General features: G+C 41.7%; 1 protein-coding gene across 2 annotated transcripts in view; it reads right to left on the bottom strand.

The window, feature by feature from the left end:
* The window catches only part of LOC116355068 (collagen alpha-2(IV) chain-like), a 66,328-nt gene that overhangs the window by 21,712 nt on the left and 19,405 nt on the right, over window positions 1-25,211 (bottom strand). For both annotated transcript variants that reach the window (XM_031798317.1, XM_031798316.1), the window contains exons 3-5: window positions 5,327-5,454; window positions 5,122-5,166; window positions 115-156 (exon numbers count right to left, since the gene is read on the bottom strand). In XM_031798317.1, coding sequence (XP_031654177.1) covers window positions 115-156; window positions 5,122-5,166; window positions 5,327-5,454 — 215 coding nt within the window. The remainder of the gene's footprint in view (window positions 1-114; window positions 157-5,121; window positions 5,167-5,326; window positions 5,455-25,211) is intronic.

Raw genomic sequence — 25,211 nt, forward strand, 5'->3', positions numbered from 1 at the left:
GAAATGGGGCGATCGTTATTAAGATCACTACAATCCGCACCCTTATGGAGTGGCAGCACAAGAGCTGATTGCCATACTTGAGGGATGTCATGGACACACTTGTGGGTTACTCACTTCATCTCCTTTCTGTCCTGGCAATGATCTTCCTTTCTGTCCCTGGGAAAGTGACATGGAGAGGGAGAGGTAGAGGGAGAGAGATAATTAATGAGAGAAAGTGATTTAGTTTGACACAATTCTAGCTAGCCTATGGAGAGGGCTGTGTACTAGTGTTTCATGTGATTTAGGATGCTATAAACACAAGGGAGGTTACAGAATATGTAATTGTGGCATGGAATAATATTAAATCATCCCTTTTCATAGTGTGTACAGAAAAACATGTGAAAGTGAGCAAGTAGCTAGATAAAGGTAGGAACTTACAGGCATAACTCTCAGGCCAGGGATCACTTGGAGGGAATCACTTTTGCTTCCCTCCAAGCCTGGGGGCACACACTTTCTAGTGGGCTTAAATTTAAGATGTGGCAGATAGGAGTGGCAATATCGTCCACTATTATCCTAAAATGGTCCACCTTGTCTGTGTGGGTGGACAATTTCAGATCGTCAGTGATGTGTACGCCGAGGAACTTGAAGCTTTCAACCTTCTCCACTGAGGTCCCGTCGATGAGGATAGGGGCGTGCTCCCTCTGCTGTTCCCTGAAGTCCACGATCAGCACCTTTGTTTTGTTGACGTTGAGTGAAATGTTATTTTCCTGGCACCACTCTCCCCGGGCAGTCACCTCCTCCTTGTAGCCTGTCTCGTCATTGTTTGTAATCAGGCCTACTACTGTTGTGTGGTCTGCAAACTTGATGATTGAGTTGGAGGCGTGCGTGGACACGTAGTCATGGTTGAACAAGGAGTACAGGAGGGGGTTGAGCACGAACCCTTGTGGGGCCCCTGTGTTGAGGATCAGTGAAGTGGTTGTGTTGTTTCCTACCTTCACCACCTGGGGGCGGACCATCAGGAAGTCCAGGACACAGCTGCACAGGGCAGGGTTCAGATCCAGCGGTTAAGAGCATTGGGCCAGTAACTGACAGGTAGCTGGTTCAAATCCCCGAGCCAGCAAGTTGGAAAAATCTGTCTTTCTGCCCAGAGCATGGCAGTTGGCCGCTGTTTCAACGACTGTGTGATCACGCTCTCATTAGCCGATGTGAGCAAGACCTTTAAACAGGTCAACATTCACAGGATCGAAGGGCCAGAAGGATTACCAGGACGCATACTCAGAGCATGCGCTGCCCAACTGACAAGTGTCTTCAATTACACTTTCAACCTCTCCCTGTAATACCTACATGTTTCAAGCAGACCACCATAGTCCCTGTGCCAAAGAACGCCAAGGTAACCTGCCTAAATGACTACCACCCTGTACCATTCACATCTGTAGTCATGAAGTGCTTTGAAAGGCCGGTCATGGCTCACATCAACACCATCATCCCAGAAACACTATACCCACTACAACCCACTGCATCTTTATGTAATACATGTATCACTAGGCACTTTAATTATGCCACTTTGTTTACATACTCATCTCATATGTATATACTGTACTCAATACCATCTACTGTATCTTGCCTATGCCGCTCTGTACCATCACTCATTCATATATCTTTATGTACATATTCTTTATACCCTTACACTTGTGTCTATAAGGTAGTAGTTTTGGAATTGTTAGCTAGATTACTTGTTGGTTATTACTGCATTGTCGGAACTAGAAGCACAAGCATTTCGCTACGCTCGCATTAACATCTGCTAGATTTGATTTGAATTTGCATACCACCCCAACAGATGCACAGATGACGCAATCTCCATTGCACTCCACAGCGCCCTTTCCCACCTGGACAAAAGGAACACGTATGTGAGAATGCTGTTCGTTGACTATAGCTCAGCGTTTAACACCATAGTGCCGTCAAAGCTCATCACTAAACTAAGTAACCTGGGACTAAACACCACCTTCCTGACGGGCCGCTCCCAGGTGGTAAGGATAGGCAACAACACATCTGCCATGCTGATTCACAACAAGGGGGCCCCTCACGGGTGCATGCTTAGTCCCCTCCTGTATTCCCTGTTCACCCACAACTATGTGGCCACGCACGACTCCAACACCATCATTAAGTTTTCCAATGACATTTGGATTTGGCCCTACTTTTGTCTTGTGTATAAAGGCCCTGTATTCAGCTCCTCAGGCATCTGTTTGTACTAACAGCACTCTCTCACAATATTTCTCCCTGCATTGAGGAAATCGGCAGGGCTGTCCTGTTTGATATAGCCATCGAACCCCTAGCCATCTCCCTGAGAGGTGGCGCAGGGACAACATGTATAAGTCTAGGAGGGGCAGGTCCACAAACTGTCTCTGTATGCTGATGACCTCCTACTGTATATCTCAGACCCAATCACGTCTATCTCAATCGCTATTGATATCATTTCCAGATTTAGCAATGTTTCAGGTTACAAAATAAATTTCACAAAAAGCTTACTCTTTACGCTCAATGAGTAAGCAATTGTTGGATTCATTTCCTTTACGGTAGCTCTCTCTGTTCAATTTTAATTTCAAGCCAGCCTTGGAGAAGGCTAAGCAAGACCTCAATCGCTGGTTGACACTCCCCATATCACTCAACTATTCCCATCAGACTATTCCCATCTTTATAGCAAAATTATTTTTTAAAGAACTGGATAGACATTTTTCTACTTTCATTTGGAATAAAAAAGATCCCACAGTTGCGTACAGCGTTTTTGGAGAGACAGAAAAGAGAGGGGAGTCTTGCCCTACCCAATTTCCTCCATTACTATTGGGCTGCTAATATTCACAAGATAACCTTTTGGGTCTCTACATTCTTAGAGGGGGAAGGACAGGTGTGGTTCCTTATGGAAAAGCACTCATGTCAAACATTGTCTTTGCACCCCTACCAAGCAAACAATACCACTCAAACAACCCTATTGTGAAAAGTTCACTCAGGATATGGTCTCAGTTTAGGACCCACTTTGGACATAGACAAGCTATCTCATCCATGCCTTTTATTTCCAACCCACTCTTCACACCCTCCCTCATAGACACAGTTTTCCAGCTATGGTTTCAGAAAATATTGAAGAGTGTAAAATACATTTTCTATGAGCGTAAATGTACCTCCTTTGAACATCTAGTTAGAGAGCACAGTGTACCCCAGATGCAATTCTTCAGGTACCTGCAGATTCCTAACTTTACAAGAAAGATTTTCCCCTCATTCCCATCTCTCCCTCCCATCAGCTGGCTTGATGAATGTCTGAACCTGGATCCCTATGTAAAGGAACACATCAGCTACAGTGGGGCAAAAAAGTATTTAGTCAGCCACCAATTGTGCAAGTTCTCCCACTTAAAAAGATGAGAGGCCTGTAATTTTCATCATAGGTACACTTCAACTATGAAAGACAAAATGAGAAAAAAAATCCAGAAAATCACATTGTAGGATTTTTTATGAATTTATTTGCAAATTATGATGCTGTGACACACCGCTCCAGACCATAACGGACCCTCCACCTCCAATTGAAGATCTGTGAAGTTATTTGGATTTTTAGGAATTATCTTTGAGGGGTCCTGAAAAAGGGACGTTTCTTTTTTTGTTGAGAAATAAATAAATAAAATCTTTCAGTGTTTACCATATTTACCCTTTATACTAGCTCAATCTCAATCACCCACGGAGCTATGGCTAATTTAGGTTCCAAATGTTCACCCTGTTAGGTTTCACACTGTTAGGATTATGCAACTAACATGGGTGAACAATTTGTATTTAACCAGTTGGATTTAGGGGGCGCTATTTAAATTTTTGGATGAAAAACGTTCCCGTTTTAAACAAGATATTTTGTCACGAAAAGATGCTCGACTATGCATATAATTGACAGCTTTGGCAAGAAGACACTCTGCCATTTCCAAAACTGCAAAGATATTGTCTGTGAGTGCCACAGAACTGATGTTACAAGCGAAACCCAGATAAAAATCCAACCAGGAAGTGCCACATTTTTTTAAACCGCCTCATGCCAATGACTCCTTATATGGCTGTGAATGAGCTACGAATGAGCTTACATTTTCCACGTTTCTCCCCAAGGTGTCTACAGCATTGTGACGTCTTTTTAGGCATTTCCCTTGAAGAATGGCTGTAAGGGACCATATATGGCATGTGGTCTCCCGCAGAAAAACTTGCGTAAAATACTGAGGTAGCCATTTTTCCAATCAATTCTTATGAGAAACCAACTGCCTCGAAGGATATATTATCGAATATATTTGTTAAAAACACCTTGAGGATGGATCCTAAACAACGTTTAAAAAAGTTTGGCGTTATAGTTGTAGCATTTTTCGGTCGATTTCTCAGCCAAGCATGGTGAAGAAACGGGGCTTTTTCGCCTACAAAAATAATATTTTTTGAAAAAAGGAACATTTTCTATCTAACTGGGAGTCTCCTGAGTGAAAGCATCCAAAGTTCTTCAAAGGTAAATGATTTAATTTGGTTGCTTTTCTTATTTTTGTGAAAATGTTGCCTGCTGCCAGCAGAGCCTAGCATAGCATTATGCCATGATAAACTTACACAAATGCTTGTCTAGCGTTGGCTGTAACTCATATTTTGAAAATCTGAGATGACAGTGTTGTTAACAAAAGGCTAAGCTTGTGTTTGAATATATTTATTTCATTTCATTTGCGATTTTCATGAATAGAAAAAGTTTCTAGGGGTATTTATGTCTGTTGCGTTATGCTAATGCATTTGAGGCTATGATTACGCTCCCGGATACGGATTTGCTCGTCGCAACTGGTTTTAACAGCCTGAGCTTGACCAATATGTTTTTTTCTAAAAGTCAAACCAGTTTTTTTCTGATATACTAAAGAAATGAAAAATATAAAACAAATTACTCAACAGTTTTGAGGTCCAAAAGGCATAGGAATGACATATTACTATGGAGTAATGAGCAGAGAGTAGTTTGCAGTTCATAAGCTAACCTAATATGTGCCGTAATGAGTAATGAGCAGAGAGTAGTTTGCAGTTCATAAGCTAACCTAATATGTGCCATGGCAAGGAATTGGTGTGCACACATGTGCATACATGCTTGGATTCCCCACATACACTCACCGGGACACCATCTAGTCCAGGATATCCCGGTACGCCAGCGATACCCTGAAAAAAGCAGAAACAGATCATAAGTCAGAACGCACACACACACAATATCTAATATTTCTTTAACCTTTTCATGATCTCTCTCTCTCTTTCTCCTTGTCTCTCTCTTTCTCCTTATCATTATGACACTGAAAGCCTAAATGTAAGGTATTTAATTTACCACGTCCCCTTTCGGTCCAGATACGGCAGGGAAGCCCTCGTCTCCTCGTTGTCCCTTCTCTCCAAGAGGGGGTCCGGGAACCCTGGTGGCCCCTGAGGACCATGTCGTCCTAAAGCTCCTGGAACACTCTGGACATGACAGTGACACGTCACAAACAGTGGAGGTCAAATACATATACTGTAAATATCATGAATAAAGCTGGGATGACTAATATATGTGACTCGTTTCAGGAAACTGGGCATATGTTGCGCGTCAGTACTTTACAAGAGAGGCATTTGAACGTAAACATAATTTTTTTGATCAAATTGCATTTTTTGGCAGAAATGCCTTCTGGAACATGTGAACTTTCATGTGCATTAACATCATGGTATGCCATCTTTAAATACAAATACAATTGTTAAATTGCGAGCCTAGTTAGGTTAGCCACGGAAAAATACTTTCCCGCCAGCCATGATTGGCTGAGATAATGGGTGGGCTGGACATGCTAAGAGATGAGTTCGGATTAATAGCCATGTACTCTAATAATCTCCACCCGGCACAGCCAGAAGAGGACTGGCCACCCATCAGAACCTGGTTCCTTTCTTGGTTCCTTACTAGGTTCCTGCCTTTCTAGGGAGTTTTTCCTAGCCACCGTGCTTCTACATCTGCATTGCTTGCTGTTTGGGATTTTAGGCTGGGTTTCTGTATAGTACTTTCTGACATCTGCTGATGTAAAAATGGCATTATAAATACAATTGATTTACCATTTTAAATGTTTGTCATTCAGCAGACGCTCTTATCCAGAGCGACTCACAGTTTGTGCATTCATCTTAAGATAGCTAGGTGGGATAACCACATATCACAGGCATAGAAAGTACATTTTTCCTCAATAAAGTAGGAGTCAGTAGAGTCAGAGCTAGAAGGGGGGGTGTCAAGTGCAAGTGCTGTTTTAGTGTATAGTGACTGTCCCCAGTCCACATGGCCATGCTGCTGTTCCAGTTTCAACTGACCTGAGCCCTAGGACCATGCCCCAGGACTACCTGACATGATGACTCCTTGCTGTCCCCAGTCCACCTGGCCATGCTGCTGCTCCAGTTTCAACTTCCACCTGACTGTGCTGCTGCTCCAGTTTCAACTGTTCTGCCTTATTATTATTCGACCATGCGGGTCATTTATGAACATTTGAACATCTTGGCCATGTTCTGTTATAATCTCCACCCGGCACAGCCAGAAGAGGACTGGCCACCCCACATAGCCTGGTTCCTCTCTAGGTTTCTTCCTAGGTATTGGCCTTTCTAGGGAGTTTTTCCTAGCCACCGTGCTTCTACACCTGCATTGCTTGCTGTTTGGGGTTTTAGGCTGGGTTTCTGTACAGCACTTTGAGATATCAGCTGATGTACAAAGGGCTATATAAATACATTTGATTTGATTTGTATAATTTGTATTATTATTATTTTTTTTGGGGGGGGGGCGGTTGAGGTGAGGAGGAGGATTATTTCAGATACTGTTTGAAGAGGTAGCATTTCAGATGTTGTCGGCAGATGTACAGGGACTCTGCTGTCCAAGCTTCAGGGAGAATTTTATTTGTATATGGATGAGAGTCTATTAGCTAGCTAGCTAATGTTAGCTGGCTGGCTGGCTAGCTAACATTACATGCATGATCTGTGTAGTAATAGTATTTGTATCTCAGAGACATTTGCATTGCTAGTTATTGCCTAGTGTTAACTAGCCAGCTAACATTGAACCTAGCTTGTTGGTTAACTTTAGCTACCAGCAGATGCATACAGGGTAGTAACGTTATGAGTTGAGATAATGGTTTATTGTTACACTAGCTAGCTTACTAGCTACATGTTTCAACAAAAGACTCCACTATGCAAGTAACTATTTCACTGTACCGTAAAGATATAACGTTAGGCCAACAAGACAGTGTCCAAGTTCAAAAATTCTCCAGTAGACTGCCGGGCTTTTATTTTGTCTCAACCACAACCATAAGCTATTTTCTGTAATTAGCTTGCCATAAACTTGTAAAGAATTATCTTGTTGTGAGTTTATTTTCCTGTAATTGATCTGGCTAGTCAGCTAACTTAACCTTAGCTAGCTAGCTAACGAGCTAGAAACAAACCAAATGAGAACACTATTCATTTTGAGAAGTGATAACACTAGGAACAGAGCTGGAGAGAGAGGACATGAGAGAACGAGAGAACAAAATCTGTCCACATGGAATGTCGATTGTGTGTGTACTCCGAATCTGCTCCGGCCTCGCCACTCCCAACCTTCCTGATCATAAAAGTTGGAGCTGGTTTGGTTCACTTAAACATCAAGGAGGATATTCCATCCTGTGAAGGTGGGGGTGCTGTAACCTTCTAACTGTTAACCCCATGTGGGCAGCCATCTTGGAATAATGCTTCATCCTTTTAGCTCTCATAAATATCAGTGAAGGGATGAATATGTACATGTATTTTTTTTTCTCCATTTCTTCATCCATGTTGAATATGTGTGTGATTGAGTGCGAGAGAGGATACATTTAAAGTGATATGGGATGATGTTTCTCCTGAACATGTGTGCTTGTGATGGAGAGGGATCATCTCTTAATCAGTGGAACCTGGGGCTGAGCTGAAATGTCACCCTGTTCCCTACATAGTGCAGAATTTTGGGAACAAGCCAAAAGTGCACCATAGCGTCATTTCAGACACCCCTGGTCGTGTTCACTGGGCACCAAACAGAAGAAAACAGTCTGAAACGGAGGGACTATGTGGACTTGTTCAATAAGAAACGCTCCTTTTCTGTTCCAAATGTTTTCTGTTGCGTACCCTAATGAACACGATCCTGGAAACATCCATATGTGTTAGCATGGGAACCCACCAGCACAACAACAACTTGTACAACAGCAGCAGCTGGCTCCAGGTCTCTTGGGAAGAAGCAGCAGTATCTCCAAGTAAAGAGGGGTATTATATTGTGTATATATATATATATATATACACACACATCTTAAAGACAATTATCAGAATAAAATATGAAATTCCTTCTGCTTCAACGTTATATCACTAACTTATAAATAGCTGTTGAAAGAACTATTCAATCATAACACCATGCTAAATAAAAAGCTTTAATCATCAGGTCTGATGGTCTGATGTTCAGGTCTGATGTTCGTGACTTTATTATTTTGACAAAGTGGACCCCGTTTCATAACAATCTAAAGATCTATGGATAGAGTCCATATACAAGCGACAGAAAACACTCAAATAATATAAATGTTTTGTGAAAATTGTAAATGGATGCTTAATCATTCACAGGTTGAGTTCATAAAGGAGTGGACTGTGCGTGTGTATATGGTGCCATACAGAATTGTCAATTACTTCAGAGCTCTCTACAGATTGGTGTACCTATAGAAAGTAGAGCTAGTCAGCTCTCTACAGATTGGCGTACCTATAGAAAGTAGAGCTAGTCAGCTCTACAGATTGGTGTACCTATAGAAAGTAGAGCTAGTCAGCTCTACAGATTGGCGTACCTATAGAAAGTAGAGCTAGTCAGCTCTCTACAGATTGGCGGACCTATAGAAAGTAGAGCTCGTCAGATCTCTACAGATTGGCGTACCTATAGAAAGTAGAGCTAGTCAGCTCTCTACAGATTGGCGTACCTATAGAAAGTAGAGCTTGTTTTCTTACACTACCGTACTCACTCTGTATAGCACATGGCCTCACATGTGAATGCTTAAAGAGATAGGTGGAGTTAAGACTTAAGAGGGTGTAAATTAAGCTGAATGGGTGTAGACAAAGAGGAGCTCTCCAGTAGGTGTACCAAAACATTCAAGGACCATTTTCTCAAAAGTGGGGTTACAAGTTGATCAACTTTCAAAGCATAATTACCTTCCCATTGTTCTTCAACTGTAGTGTATGATATTGTGTAACATTTTCTAGCTCTGATTCTCTACTTTTGTCCAATTTAAAAAACACAATTTCTCATTTTGCTACCCCCCCCCCAGTCACTTATAGTTCAAGTCGGAAGTTTACATACACCTTAGCCAAATACATTTAGACTCAGTTTTTCACAATTCCTGACATTTAATCCAAGTAAAATGTCCCTGTCTTAGGTCAGTTATGATCAAAACTTTATTTTAAGAATGTGAAATTTCAATAATAGAGATAATTATTTATTTCAGCTTTAATTTCTTTCATCGCATACCCAGGGGGTCAGAAGTCTACATACACTCAATTAGTATTTGGTAGCATTGCCTTTAAATAGCTTAACTTGGGTCAAACGTTTTGGGTAGCCTTCCACAAGCTTCCCACAATAAATTGGGTGAATTTTGGCCCATTCCTCCTGACAGAGATGGTGTAACTGAGTCAGGTTTGTATGCCTCCTTGCTCGCACACGCTTTTTCAGTTCTGCCCACAAATTTTCTATAGGGTTGAGGTCAGGGCTTTGTGATGGCCACTCCAATACCTTGACTTTGTTGTCCTTAAGCCATTTTGCCACAACTTATACACAACTTATACTTAAGTATGCTTGGGGTCATTGTCCATTTGGAAGACCCATTTGAGACCAAGCTTTAACTTCCTGACTGATGTCTTGAGATGTTGCTTCAATATATCCACATAATTGTCCTATCTCATGATGCCATCTATTTTGTGAAGTGCAGCAGTCCCTCCTACAGCGAAGCAACCCCACAACATGATGCTGTCACCCCCGTGCTTCATGGTTGGGATGGTGTCTTCGGCTTGCAAGCCTCCCCCTTTTTCCTCCAAACATAACGATGATCATAATGGCCAAACACTTCTATTTTTGTTTCATCAGACCAGAGGACATCTTTCCAAAAAGTACGAACTTCATCCCCATGTGCAGTTGCAAACCGTAGTCAGGCTTTTTTATGGCGGTTTTGGAGCAGTGGCTTCTTCCTTGCTGAGCGGCCTTTCAGGTTATGTCGACATAGGACTCATTTTTACTGAGATACCTTTGTACATGTTTCCTCCAGCATCTTCACAAAGTCCTTTGCTGTTGTTCTGGGATTGATTTGCACTTTGCGCACACTGAGTTTGAAGGTAGGCCTTGAAATACATCCACAGGTACACCTCCAATTCACTCAAATGATGTCAATTAGCTTATCAGAAGCTTCTAAAGCCATGACATAATTTTCTGGAATTTCCCAGCTGTTTAAAGGCACAGTCAATTTAGTGTATGTACACTTCTGACCCACTGGAATTATGATACAGTGAATTATAAGTGAAATAATCTGTCTGTAAACAGTTGTTGGGAAAAAGTACTTGTGCCATGCACAAAGTAGGTGTCCTAACCGGCTTGCCAAAACTAGTTTGCTAACAAGATATTTGTGGAGTGATTGAAAAACAAGTTTTAATGATTCCAACCTAAGTGTCTGTTAACTTCCGACAAGTCTATAGCACAAATAAAGCTGGTCTGTCAGAGAGGGATGCCTTGTCTTCAACATATATTTATATCTGAACTGATGTTCCACAACATTGTGCCCTGTGTCATGTTTGTTAGGCACCAGTTGGAAGAAAACTGACTGAAACAGGGAGTTAATAGAAAGTCTTTAGAAACCCCTACTGAGCACATGATATACACTGAAAAAAAATGCAACATGTAAAGTGTTCATCCCATGTTTCATGAGCTGAAAAAAAAATCCCAGAAATCTTCCATCTGCACAAAACGCTTATTTCTCTCAAATGGTGTGCACAAATTAGTTTACACCCCTGTGAGTGAGCATTTCTCTTTTGCCAAGATAATCCATCCACCTGACATGTGTGGCATATCAATAAGTTGACTAAACAGCATGATCATTACACAGGTGTACCTTGTGCTGGAGACAACAAAAGGCCACTCTAAAATGTGCAGTTTTGTCACACGACACATTGCCACAAGTTGAGGGAGAGTGCAATTGGAATGCTGATTGCAGGAATGTCCACCAGAGCTATTGCCAGAAAATGTAATGTTAATTTCTCTACCATAAACCGCCTCCAATGTCGATTTAGAGAATTTGTCAGCACATCCAACTGGCCTCACATCCGCAAACCACGTACTGTATATGGGGTCGTGTGGGCGAGTGGTTTGCTGATTTCAACATTGTGCCCCATGATGGCAGTCAGGTTATGGTATGGGTAGGCATAAGCTACGGACAACAAACACAATTGCATTTTATCGATGGCATTTTGAATGCACAGAGATACCGTGACAAGATCCTGAGGCCCATTGGCGTGCTATTCATCCACCATCTCATGTTTCATTCAGCATGATAATCAAAGGCCCCATGTTGCAAGGATCTGTACACAATTCCTGGAAGCTGAAAATGTCCCAGTTCTTCCATGGTCTGCATGCTCACCAGACATGTCACCCATTGAGCCTGTTTGGGATGCTCTGGATCAATGTGTACGCCATTGTGTTCCAGTTCCCGCCAATATCCAGCAATGTTGCACAGCCATTGAAGAAGAGCGGGACAACATTCCACAGGCACAATCAACTCCATGCGAAGGAGATGTGTTGCATGAGCAAATGATGGTCACACCAGATACTGACTGGTTTTCTGATCCATGCTCTTACCATTTTTTAGGTATATGTGACCAACAGATGCATATATTTATTCCTGGTCATGTGAAATCCATAGATTAGGGCCTAATGAATTTATTTAAATTGACTGATTTCCTTATACGAACTGTAACTCAGTAAAATCTTTTACATTTTTGCATGTTACGTTTATATATATTTTTCAGTATATATAACAGAGTACTAACATCTAGTATAGGATTATTTGCTTCTCCTATTTAATCTTTTGTGGACAGACAACAGAAATATAAGCATCTGACCAAATTGCTCAAGATTTTAGTTCTGGGTTAACCGAGATTATCGCTTTGCAGATAACCAAACCTGGTAAAAAACAGACTGTGACAACATACAGTACAGGTTATTTCTGTGACTGATTGGTGGTGGCAGTAATCCCTATAAAGATTAAATGATGCATTCGAAGACATTCAATAAGTCAATATAATGATTTTGCATAGTCAGAAGACTTTGTAATTAGGGTGTGACCCATTCAAGTCACAGGGGGCAGTAGGAGGTAGCAAGTACACACACACACACACACACACACACACACACTGATTAAAATATTAGAATCAGACAGAAAATATGGATCAGAGTCTAGTCTCTAGTCGCCATGGTCTAGAGGCAGAGAAATATAATTACTAGGAGAAATTCCCATTCAAGTACATTTTCTGTGATGGTGGAATGGCAGCCATAGTGGGTGTAGCAACCCATAAGAGTGAAGTAGGAAGTTGTTCTATTTCTATGAGTCAAGGTCTATACCAGGGAGGCACAGCTCTGACTTAGTTTATACTGTAGTAGGCTGTTCCCACACACACACTCTAGCCATAGTGTCAACCAATACCCTAGTGGATACAGTCATACAGTGTGAGTGTAAAAGTGTGTGTTTTACTTGAATAAAACGGTAATGTTATGCTAGTGAATTAAACTACATTGTGAGAGTGTTTGTGTCTGGATTTGAAAAGCGTATGACGGGGAACATGTACTGTATGCGTGTCTACTTGTGTGTGTATTTGTCTTAGTGGGAGTGTGTGCAGCACTAGGAAATAGAGCCAGTGTTGACTGGCGTGTTCAGAGTGGATGTGACAGAAGCTCAGTGCTGAACACGCTGTTGTGCCCGTCTTTCTCCCAGCTCGCAGGCCTGTGAAAATCACTAAGACCCCTGATTCCCACTGAGTCCATGTCACAACAGCCATTGTGTGAGCCCGGTCATGGAGGCTAGCAAAGCGAATTACAGCCGCGCCCCAACTGTCAAAATACAACTTAGCTAGTCAATCCTACAGCCTCTCACCAGGCCTCTGCAAACAGGCCAGTGACCAACTCAGATACAGCAATTTAGTAGCTCCTACAGCCTCTTACCAGGCCTTGACCAGTGCACCCACCATCAGCACAACTAGTGGTTCCAACTCAACATTTAAACAACTCTTACATAACATCAAAGAATTTACCTGTATTTACCACACAAATCATACATAACAACAGGTGTGTCAGCTAGAGTGTGTTTTGTCACAGATGTAAGAATGTGTTGAGGTGTCGAGAGGAAAAACCGTTACTTATTGCGGAAATCGAGGAGAGAGGTCAAAGTCAGTGTCTGTGAGTGTGTGCCACACAGCTCTGGTCCTTGTAGTGTAATGTTTGCTCTGTGGATTACATATGCTCTCAATATTTCACTACCATAGCTGTCATAAATTAGTTGCTAGTGTCTTGTCTGTAGTTCATAAAAAGGTGTGTGACCTTGACCTTGTCTCTTGCCTGGATTCAGATTCCCAATTAATCTTCCCCCTACAGATTCTCTACAGAAAACAGAAAACACAATTTTCTACAGAAAACACAATTTTCATTTACTTTCAAACCAGCATTAAGGACTATTGAATGTATTTAATTTGAACCTTTTGTTCTCAACAATTCAGTGACACACTCCAAGGACTGAGCACCCTTTCTAGATTTTGTAAAATATTTATGGTTGGAGCACCAGCACACCACTACTCAGGGGGGCGAGGGGTCTTCATGCGACATGTGATGTTGTAGGTGTCCTGGAGGGCAGGCAGTGTGCACCCAATAGTTGAACTTGAGTTCGAACTGTACGAGTCCTTGCAGTCGTGGGTATACAGGGAGTACAGGAGGGGACTGAGGACGCACCCTTGTGGGGTCCCGGTGTTGAGAAGCAAGCAGGTAACATTGCCTACCTTCACCACCTGGGGACAGCCCGTCAGGAAGCCCAGGACCCAATTGCATAGAGAGGAGTTCATTCCCAGGGCTGTGAGCTTTGTAGTGAGCTTAAAGGGCACTATGGTATTGAAGACCGAGCTGTAGTCGAAGAACAGGAGGTAACGCCCTGAGCTAGAGAGAGATGAAAATGTCCAAATACACAACTGCCAGCTGGTCTGCTCATACTTTGAGGGCATGGCTAGGGATGCCATCTGGGCCGGCAGACTTATGAGGGTTAAAACGGTTGAATGACATACAAACAGTGCATTTGTAAATTATTCAGACCCTTTGAGTTTTTTCACATTTTGCTATGTTACAGCCTTATTCTAAAATGTATTAAATTGTTGTTTTTCCTCATCAATCTACACACAATACCACATATGGACCAAGCAAAAACATGTTTTTAGAAATCTACATAAGTATTCAGACCCTTTAATCAGTACTTTGTTGAAGCAGCTTTGACAGTGTCAGGTTGGATGGGAAGCGTCGCTGCACAGCAATTTTCAGGTCTCTCTAGAGATGTTCGATCGGGTTCAAGTCTGGGCTCTTGCTGAGCCACTCAAGGAAATTCAAACTCCTTCGATGTCTTGTCTGTGTGTTTAAGGTCGTTATCTTGTTGGAAGGTTAACATTTGCACCAGTCTGAGGTCCTGAGTGCTCTGGAGCAGGTTTTCATCAAGGATCTCTCTCTACTTTGCTCTGTTCATCTTTCCCTCGACCCTGACTAGTCTCCAATTCCCTGCCGCTGAAAAACATCCCTACAGCATGATGCTGCCACCACCATGCTTCATGGTGCCAGGTTTCCTCAAGACGTGGCGCTCAGCATTCAGGCATTCAAAGTTCAATCTTGACTTCTCATGGTCTGAGAGTGCTTTCGGTGCCTTTTTGCAAACTCCAAGTGGGCTGTCATGTGCCTTTGACTGAGGAGTGGCTTCCGTCTGGCCACTCTACTATAAAGGCCTGATTGATGGATTGCTGCAGAGACGGATGTCCTTCTGGAAGGTTCTCCATCTCCACAGAGGAACTCTGGATATTTCAGAGTGATCATCGGGTTCTTATATTTGAGATTATTCAAAGTAGCCACGCTTTGATGACAGCTTTGCACACTCTTGGCATTCTCTCAAACAGCTTCATGAGGTAGTCACCTGGAATGCATTTCAGAAACTGTGGCTGAGAGAAAATGTGGGGGCTGTTTTGTTAGACTTAAGTGTGGCTTTTGACATTATCGATCATATTCTGTTGCTGAAAGAACTTCACTAAACCCTAAACCTTAACTAAATCTTGTAATAAATAATGGGGAAACTGAGCATGTTGAGGTGACTAAACTGTCATGGTCAAAACATATTGATACAACAGTGGCTCAGGCATTGATGTTGGGTGATTAAGCCTGGCTTGCAGCCGGCCTTCCAATTCATCCCAAAGGTGTTCGATGGGGTTGAGGTCAGGGCTCTGTACAGGCCAGTCAAGTTCTTTCACAACGATCTCGACAAACCATTTCTGTATGGACCTTGCTTTGTGCACAGGGGGCATTGTCATGCTGAAACAGGAATGGGTCTTCCCCAAACTGTTGCCACAAAGTTGGAAGCACAGAATCATCTATAATGTCATTGTATGCTGTGGCGTTAAGATTTCCCTTCACTGGAACTAAGGGAGCTAGCCCGAACTCTGAAAAACAGCCCCAGACCATTATTCCTCCTCCACCAAACTTTACAGTTGGCACTATGCATAGGTGCGTTCTCCTGGCATCCATCAAACCTAGATTCATCCATCGGACTGCCAGATGGTGAAGCATGATTCATCACTCCAGAGAATGCGTTTCCTCTGTTCTGGAGTCCAGTGGTGGCGAGTTTCACACCACTCCAGACAACGCTTGGCATTGCGCATGGTCATCTTAGGCTTGTGTGAGGCTGATCAGCCATGGAAACCCATTTCGTGAAGCTCCCGACATACAGTTCTTGTGCTGACGTTGCTTCCAGAGGCAGTTTGGAACTTGGTAGTGAGTGTTGCAACTGAGGACAGACGATGTTTATGCTCTACGCGGTTCAGCACTCAGCGGTCCTGTTCTGTGAGCTTGTGTTGCCTAACACATTGCGGCTGAGCCATTGTTGCTTCTAGATGTTTCCACTTCACAATAACAGCTCTTACAGTTGACCGCGGCAACTCTAACAGGGCTGAAATTTTACAAATTGACTTGTTGGAAAGGTGGCATCCTATGACAGTGCCAAGCAGAAAGTCACTGAGCTCTCCAGTAAGGCCATTCTACTTACAGTGTTTGTCTATGGAAATTGTGTGGAGATGTGCGAGATTTAATACACCTGTCAACAACCGGTCTGGCTGCATATCCGAATCCACCAATTCTAATTAATGGTACATTGTATTTAAAGGGATGCCTTTACATAAATGTACTTAAAACCCTATTGAATGAAAATATGTTGGGAGAGTTTCCAGCAGTTGAATTACATTTATTCAGCTTGTACATGGGAGCTACACCAGCCTAAGGTATGTCTGTATACCAACTACTGGGAAGTGCTTAAATCAAAACATGTAGGAAAGGCATACACGTCTGAATCGTGCCAGAAGTGATTTGAATAATATATTTTTTGATGGATAAACATTTGAAATTAATAGTTTCTCCTTTTCGGTTTATTGAGAAGTAACTGAAAGAAAAAATGTATAATTTAATGAATTTTACTTTACTTACTGAACTAACTGACTTCAATTCAAATTGACTCAAAACCTGCTGTTGTGTCGTCAAGGTGAGAGAGGAGCTTTGGGGATGATGGGGGTCCCAGGACACCCCAGTTCCACAAAAACATGTGGCCCCTCAGGATCCAAAGAAACCAAGGGAATGCAAGGAGATGCAGGTCAGCTCCTCATGATAGTGACCATCACCAACATAATTTCTAACAAGATCTGACTTGTTGGAAAGGTGCCATCCTATGACAGTGCCACGTTGAAAGTCACTGAGTTCTTAAGTGAGGCCATTCTACAGCAAATGTTTGTCTCTGGAGATTACATGACTGTGTGCTCAATTTTATACACCCGTCAGCAATGGGTTTGGCTGAAATAGCCGAATCCACCAATTTCAAGGGTTGTCCACATACTTTTGTATATATATATAGTGAATCTTGTAGCAAAGAGAAGTTCAGTACAGGTATGGATTTGAAGAAAACAGACTGAAAAGGAGGGACTAACTGAACCACCTGTTGTCCATTGCAAAATTATTGAAAATATTTTCCGTTGGATGTCCTAATGAGCATGACCCAGGTATGTTCTTTACATCGACAGTTTGGGGAAGGGTTGAAGGGGAAAGGAGAGGAGAAGAGGTAGTGATGAGCTGCTTGTTGACATAAGAGGATGGAGCAGAACAGCACCTGCACAAGCATTTGATTACTACCGCAACTACTGCCATCAGTCTCCTGGAGGGAGAGACTCAGATGCAGTGCATTCGGAAAATATTCAGACCACTTGACTTTTTCCAACATTTTGTCACGGTACAGTCTTATTCTAAAATGGAGTAAATGTGTTTTTTCCCCTCAAAAATCTGGCTGCCATTACAGCCTCAAGTATTCTTGGGTATGACGCTACAAGCTTGGCACACCTGTATTTGGGGAGTTTCTCACATTCTTCTCTGCAGATCCTCTCAAGCTCTGTCAGGTTGGATGGGGAGCATCGCTGAACAGTATTTTTAGGTCTCTCCAGAGATATTTGATCGTGTTCAAGTCCGGTCTCTGGCTGGAGACTTGTCCCAAAGCCACTCCATTCAGAGACTTGTTCAGAAGCCACTCCTGCGTTGTCTTGGCTGTGTGCTTAGGGTTGTTGTCCTGTTGGAGGGTAAACATTCGCCCCAGTCTGAGGTCCTCAGCGCTCTGGAGCAGGTCAAGCATCTCTCTCTACTTTGCTCCATTCATCTGTCCCTCGATCCTGACAAGTCTCCCTGCTGCAGAAAAATATCCCTACACCTTGACGCTGCACCACCATGCTTCACTGTAGGGATGGTGCCAGGTTTCCTCCAGACGTGACGCTTGGCATTCAAGTTCAATCTTGGTTTAAACAGACCAGAGAATCTTGTTTCTCATGGTCTGAAAGTCCAGGTATGTTGTGTCTTTGGCTATGCCAGATTAAGTGATAAGACATGCTATTCTATAAAATAATTTATCCGCAATTAATATCACCTGATTGAGCTAAATCTAATGTAAATGTAATTAACTAGAGAGTCGGGCACCACGAAATAATATTTATAGAGCTGTTATCTTCCAAATAAACTCTTAAAGACCTAGTAATATTTTACATCAATAGTAGTCAATATCAATCGTCACCTTAATTCAGTTTCATCTGAAAGTTGTAAATTCTTTTATCTGCACGAATCCTGGCTAACAAGTTGAATCAGCAATACAAAATTGCGTTTAATTATTTATTTACTAAATACCTAACTAATCACACAGAATTACACATACACACAATTCAGCATAACTTGATAACAAATTACGTCATAAAGGAAAACGTCCCTAGCGGGCGGAACAGATATGACAGCTTGATACACAAAAGAAAAGGGGCTGGGTTGAGTGAAAGATCGGGAAGACTGAGGAACAAAGGGGAGAAGCTGTGCTATCGTAAATACAGTATCGTATGCATTCTAAATTACCGCCCATTTGGAAAAGGAAAATGCAATAAATATTTACTCTGAGCTGCGCTTCGGTATGTTGGTGGTAGATGGAAGGCCGTGTTGCCCAATCGAGTCCTTTGAAGAATGTCTCTCGTGGTCAAAACGGGAAACTGTCTGTTCCTTCCTAACCTGCGTTTGCAGCTGCGGTTGCTAACTCAACGGCTAGGAGGTATCACTTCTGTAGTGAATAAGAGTTCAAAGTTCATACCATTCGCAACCAAGGCTCACGCTGATGTTGGCCTCGTTCTGTAGTTATTATCTGAACCATTTTGACATAGGACTGTCGTCCTACATCCCCGGAACAGGAAGTTCTATTGTCGTCAAGGCTTTATATAGGAAGGGAGAAAGGGGGTGTGTTTCATAGTTTACAATCTCTGTATCTTCACGTGGGCGGGCCACTGAGTGAGCAGCCCTATCTTATGAAAACCACATCTCACATTTTAGAAGCTAAAATCACATTTCATCCCCTCACAAATAATTTCATATTCAAACATTTAAATTGAACAACAATTCCATGTGAATCCGATAACTCTGTGTAGACTTTCCACTGTAGAGTTTATGGCATCTTATCATTGATGAGAATGTCTCAGATGACAACCGAACTGACATCATATTCATTAAGTACCACCACATATGTTCTATTGGTTGGATTACCAGAATATAGTTCATTTCCCCCCATATTCTGACGTTCCCAGAATCTCTATGTTAACCAAGGGTTTTGCAAATGTAACCTCAGTAGGGTAGAGAGGAAAAAGGGGGGAAGAGGAATTTATGACTGTCATAAACCTAACCCCAAGGCCAACGTCATGACAGTTGCCTTTTGGCAAACTCCAAGCAGGCTATCATTTGCCTTTTACTGAGGAGTGGCTTCCGTCTGGCCACTCTACAATAAAGGCCTATTCAATGTAAATTAATATTTGAATACATTTGCAAAAAAAATTAAAAAACATGTTTTCAGTTTGTCATTATGGGGTATTGTGTGTAGATTGATGATTTAAAATCCATTTTAAAATCCATTTTAAAATAAGGTTGTAACATAACAAAATGTGGAAAAAGGGAAGGGATCTGATACTTTCCGAATGCACTGTAGCACTGCCAACAACTATCAACAACAGAGCCCACACACACACAGACACACACAGTGGCTGTGAATTTAGACACACATTTCAATGGATCTGGTAGTGGTTTATATAGGACCTAATGGTTTATATGGTCTTGATGACATCACCTGTGTGGCATTAGAGATGTTGAGGCTGATTGGCTCTCTCCCTGATCAGAGTGTCCGCATGCCTTGCTGTCAAACCCAGTTACACGAGACAGATAAGCGTTCTGGGGTACGAGAGTGGACGCATGAGTGACAGCCATGCTTCCCCTACTATACACACACTAGGCCTGTCCGAATACCTGTATTTGCGTTCTAAACAGCACTGATTGAGTATGCCTTTGCACAAATAGGAAATCAACATTTATAGTAAACTTCGACTTTGAAACTTCGACAATTGAGTAAGCTTTAAATGCCAGAAAGTCTAAATTATTTAGGCTTTTCAACAAGTATGGATTCACTGCATCAGATAAGGGGATAAGGAGACGGGCTGTGCCAAAATGAATGAATGGTGCATTCTCAGCATGGATGAGGCTAGTATGTTAATATTTTTTGCTTACGGCATACATTTCTACGACAGAGTACTTTCTAATTAGTTTGTAGTACAATTAGTACACCGTATTTAATTTTCATAAGTAGGCAAGACAGATTTCGGACACAGCAATATACAAGTACAGCCACAAACCAGGATCAGTATTTAATATATTGAAGTAAGTCATTAAAGTTTAATCATGATGAATTAATGCAAAATTACAAGCCTTTGAAAAGACAGTGTATGATTAAGCATGAGAATTGGAAAGACACACAGCCGATCCAGCATAAAGCACAATGCCATGGGCACTGTTGGGAGCTCAGGCATACAGACACAATGTGGCAGCAATGTTTCTGGAAGATTCACGCAATGCTGCATTAATTTAATTATACAGTGTGGGTACAATATGGGTCTGATAAAAAAATCCTAACTGAAAATGCTTAAATTGCACATACAGTACCATTCAAAAGTTTGGACACCCCTACAATTCAAGGCTTTTTCCTAATTTTTACTATTTTCTACATTGTAGAATAATAGTTAAGATATCAAAACTATTAAATATCACATACAGAATCATGTAGTAACCAAAACCAGTGTTGAACGAATCAAAATACAGTTTATATGTTAGAATCTTCAAAGTAGCCACCCTTTGCCTTGATGACAGCATGGCACACTCTTGACATTCTCTCAACCAGCTTCACCTGGAATTGTTTTCCAACAGTCTTGAAGGAGTTTCCACACATGCTGAGCACATGTTGGTTGCTTTTCCTTCATTCTGTGGTCCAACTAATCCCAAACCATGTCAATTGGGTAATTGGATCCTCCTTATAAAACGTGTTTTGTTTCCAAAAGGTAGCGAAAAATCACGTAGCCAATTGTGAAAAGAAAGAATCCTGCTAAAGCGTTCAATTCCATGATTCAGAGAGGGCACAGGGCCAGATATGATGGGTCTTATGCTAGTGTCTAGCAGAGCCAATCAGCTCTTAATTTCATTAAAACTCACGTGGACTACGATAGAATCAATTTTCATGTGCTGAGGTAGTACATTCATGAGCAGCTTTGTCATGTTATTTACTCGCGCTCCGGGATAGGACGAGTTGAAGAAGTGATCATTCTTTAACTCGCGTTTTTCTACTCAATTTAAATGGACACGGACAAAACTACATTTCCTAAAACTCAATTGTCCATTTGAAAGTGAATAGAAGCACTCAAAACTATAGTAGAACACACTATGTGTAACTCTCTCTTCTCTCTCTCTCCCCTAGTCTCTCAACCCTCTCTCCTCTCTCTGTCTCAATTCAATTTGAATTTCATTTTAAGGGGCTTTATTGGCATGGGAAACATATGTTTACATTGACTGAGCAAGTGAAATAGATAAGAAACAAAAGTAAAATAAACAATAAAAAATGTATAGTAAAAATTACACTCACAAAAGTTCCAAAAGAATAAAGACATTTCAAATGTCATATGTCTACAGTGTGGTAATGATGTGCAAATAGTTAAAGTACAAAAGGGAATATAAATAAACATAAATATAGGTTGTATTTACAATGGTGTTTTTTCTTCACTGGTTGCCCTTTTCTTGTGGCAACAGGTCATAAATCTTGCTGCTGTGATTTCACACTGTGGTATTTCACCCAATAGACACAGGAGTTTATCAAAATTGGATTTGTTTTTGTATTCTTTGTGGGTGTAATCTGAGGAAAATATATTTCTCTAATATGGTCATACATTTGGCAGGAGGTTAGGAAGTGCAGCTCAGTTTACACCTCATTTTGTGGACAGTGTGCACATAGCCTGTCTTCTCTCTCTCCAGCCAGGTCTGCCTACGGTCTTTCTCAATAGCAAGGCTATGCTCACTGAGTCTGTACATAGTCAAAGATTTCCTTAATATTGTGTCATTCACAGTGGTCAGGTATTCTGCCACTGTGTACTCTCTGTTTAGGGCCAAATAGCATTGTAGTTTGCTCTGTTGTTTTGTAAATTCTTTCCAATGTGTCAAGTAATTATCAGAATATCAATTTGGTGTTTGTCCCATTGTGTGAATTATTGGTTGGTGAGTGGACCCCAGACGTCACAACCATAAAGAGCAATGATTTGTATTCTTTTAGTCTTACTTAGATTTACTGTCAGGGCCCAGGGTCTGACAGAATCTGTGCAGAATATCTAGGTGCTGCTATTGATCTGCTGTAGGTCTATATCTGTCGTACTCTCACTCTGTCTCTCTGTTTCTCACTTTCTCTTGCTCTCCCTCTCATTCGTCCACTCTGATCAGAATACAATGGACAGGATGAAACAGGATGCACTCTAGACACAACCAGCCTGAAATACCATCCTGCTACAGATCTCAGACCTGTGCACAGGCACAAGTCATGTCACATGCAAAGTACAGCCACAAACCAGAATCAGGGTCTCATTTTTGAAGGTACCCCCTGAGCACAACAATCCAACAATACAACAGTACAACAAAAAGGGAGTAATAAAGTGATCTATGGGACTTTAGTGATGACAATCCAATCTTCAAATAAAAGAAGGAGTGATGAGTATAAAACCTGTCACCAGTGATAAAGCGAAGTAGGCTATGGTAGACTGCATCCAAAGGTTTTAGATCTGCTGCATTTTGATAAATTCAAGGATTTTTCTTAGTACATAGTGCAAAACTGGTAGGAAAGAAGTGGGCATCTTCTAAAAGAGACAAACACTTTAAATCTTACCGCATGAAAATCTTACAGTAACTAACCACACAACACTGGTCCATTTCAGATATTGGCATCATGTAGTAAAAATGATCAACTTTGGAGTTCTCCATTTCTTGAAATAATTCATTAAAGTTTAATCACGATGAATTAATACAAAATGACATGCGATTAGTCTTGGCGCATATCTTATCTGCATCAAGTGGTATGTTGACACCTGAAACCACACAAAATAGCCATGGGGAAAGAGTTTCAAGCAGTATCAGGGAGTCTCTCCTGTCTCTCCCTCCCTAGTCTTTCACCCCTCTCCTCTCTCTGTCTCTCTCTTTCTCTCGCTCTCTGTCTCATTCAACCACTCTGATCAGAATACAATGGACAGGATGAAACAGGATGCACTCTTAACACAACCAGCATGAAATACTGACCTGGTACAGATCTCAGACCTCCGCACAGACACAAATCATGTCACACGCATGCACACAAACACACACTCAATGCAGGTATATGGAACGAGAAGGCTATAAGCACTGTTGTGTTATGCCTAGAGGGACTCCTGTGAGATGGATTGATATTTTTCCCCAATCTTGTTTGTGTTGATGGTGTTACCACATTCCGGTGGGGTTATGTAAACCCAGCGCCGGCCAGGCATGCAGACAGAGGTGCAGTTATCTCTCCTTTTGATTTAAGATTAGCCTCCAACTCTCATTGCTTGGTTTTCATATGCAAAAAAAGAATGTGCATGCATATCCATGAGACGTTCTATCTAAGATCAGAAGTAATGTTCTGTATCCATCTAACGCACACACGCCACACACAAACATGTACTTGCAAATCTATCTAAGCGTCTTGGATATGCATCTTGGATATGCAGCGATATTGGTGGAAAGATCTAGGGTAGTTTTGTGTAAAATTGATGAATACTCATACACCCTTTTGCCCTGATACACCATCAAAACACACACAAAACAACATCTCATGTAATATGCCAACTCTCCAAGGCAACCAATTTGTCCCATGCATGCAACCCCGACAGTGTGACTTTACTTGGGCAAATGACAATGTCCAATGACAAATGAATGACAATGGCCAAAGACCAATGAACGACATGGCCAACAGCCTCGTACGAACCATCTTGATCTCGACAGTTTACAGGTTGGTTCGTACGAGGCTATACGAGGCTATACCTGTTAGAAAAGAAAACCAGCATTACATTGGTCCTTGAAAGTCAGAATTGTATAGCCCTGACTTTTTATTTTGAATGAATATGTGTGTTGTGCTGTATTTAGTTTGTTTTACATTGATTTGCTTTTGTCTCATGAATTGTATGTGCAGGGCTCCCTTGTGAAAGAGTCCCTGTTCAAATTAAGAAAATAAAAAGTGCTGTGGTGGGGGAGAAACTAACTTTTTGGCCCAACATTACCATAATGCATTGAGTATTGAGAAAAGCAGAGTGCCAAGCAGCCCTGCGTCCCTTTCCCCTGAGGTGTACACATGTACACTTCTCCCCACAAATGTAAAAGCGTTTGATTTGTGTAGGCATGGGCTAGAGCAGGGTTTCCCAAACTCGGTCCTAGGGACCCCAAGGGGTACACGTTTTGTGTTTTTGCCAGGGACAAGGGGGACATGTCCTCCCTACATTCTGAAATTGCATTTTTGTCCCCCCCCAGTTTTATCATTGGAATGTGATACAAAACAGGCAATGGTGTGCTTTAGGACCATGCGGATGCCTCCGAGCAGTCGGTAGGCTGTTTGGAGTGTTTATCTGACTGGATTTAAAAACAAAAACAAATTATCCCCCCCCACTTCTAAAACCAATGTTGCGTCCCTGTTTTTTGCCATAGCACTACACAGATGATTCAAATAATCTCCTAATCATCAAGCTTTGATCATTTAAATCAGCTGTGTAGTGTTAGGGCAAAACAAGTAAATGAGCACCCCTTGGGGTTCGAGGATCGAGTTTGGGAAACGCTGGGCTAGAAGGAGTTTCCAGTCTATTTCATAAATCAGTAATTTCCTCGATAAATCCATGATGGGAAGTGTACAATTCTGCAGATGTTTGGGAGTGGGGGTGCTTAGAATTTTTTGCCCACGCTATAAATGGCTATATCGTTCTTCTAATACAGGACTAGTAAAGGAAATTATATTTTTTAT

The sequence above is a fragment of the Oncorhynchus kisutch genome, linkage group LG19 (genome assembly GCF_002021735.2).
Source record: "Oncorhynchus kisutch isolate 150728-3 linkage group LG19, Okis_V2, whole genome shotgun sequence".
In the NCBI taxonomy this organism is placed as follows: Eukaryota; Metazoa; Chordata; class Actinopteri; order Salmoniformes; family Salmonidae; genus Oncorhynchus; species Oncorhynchus kisutch.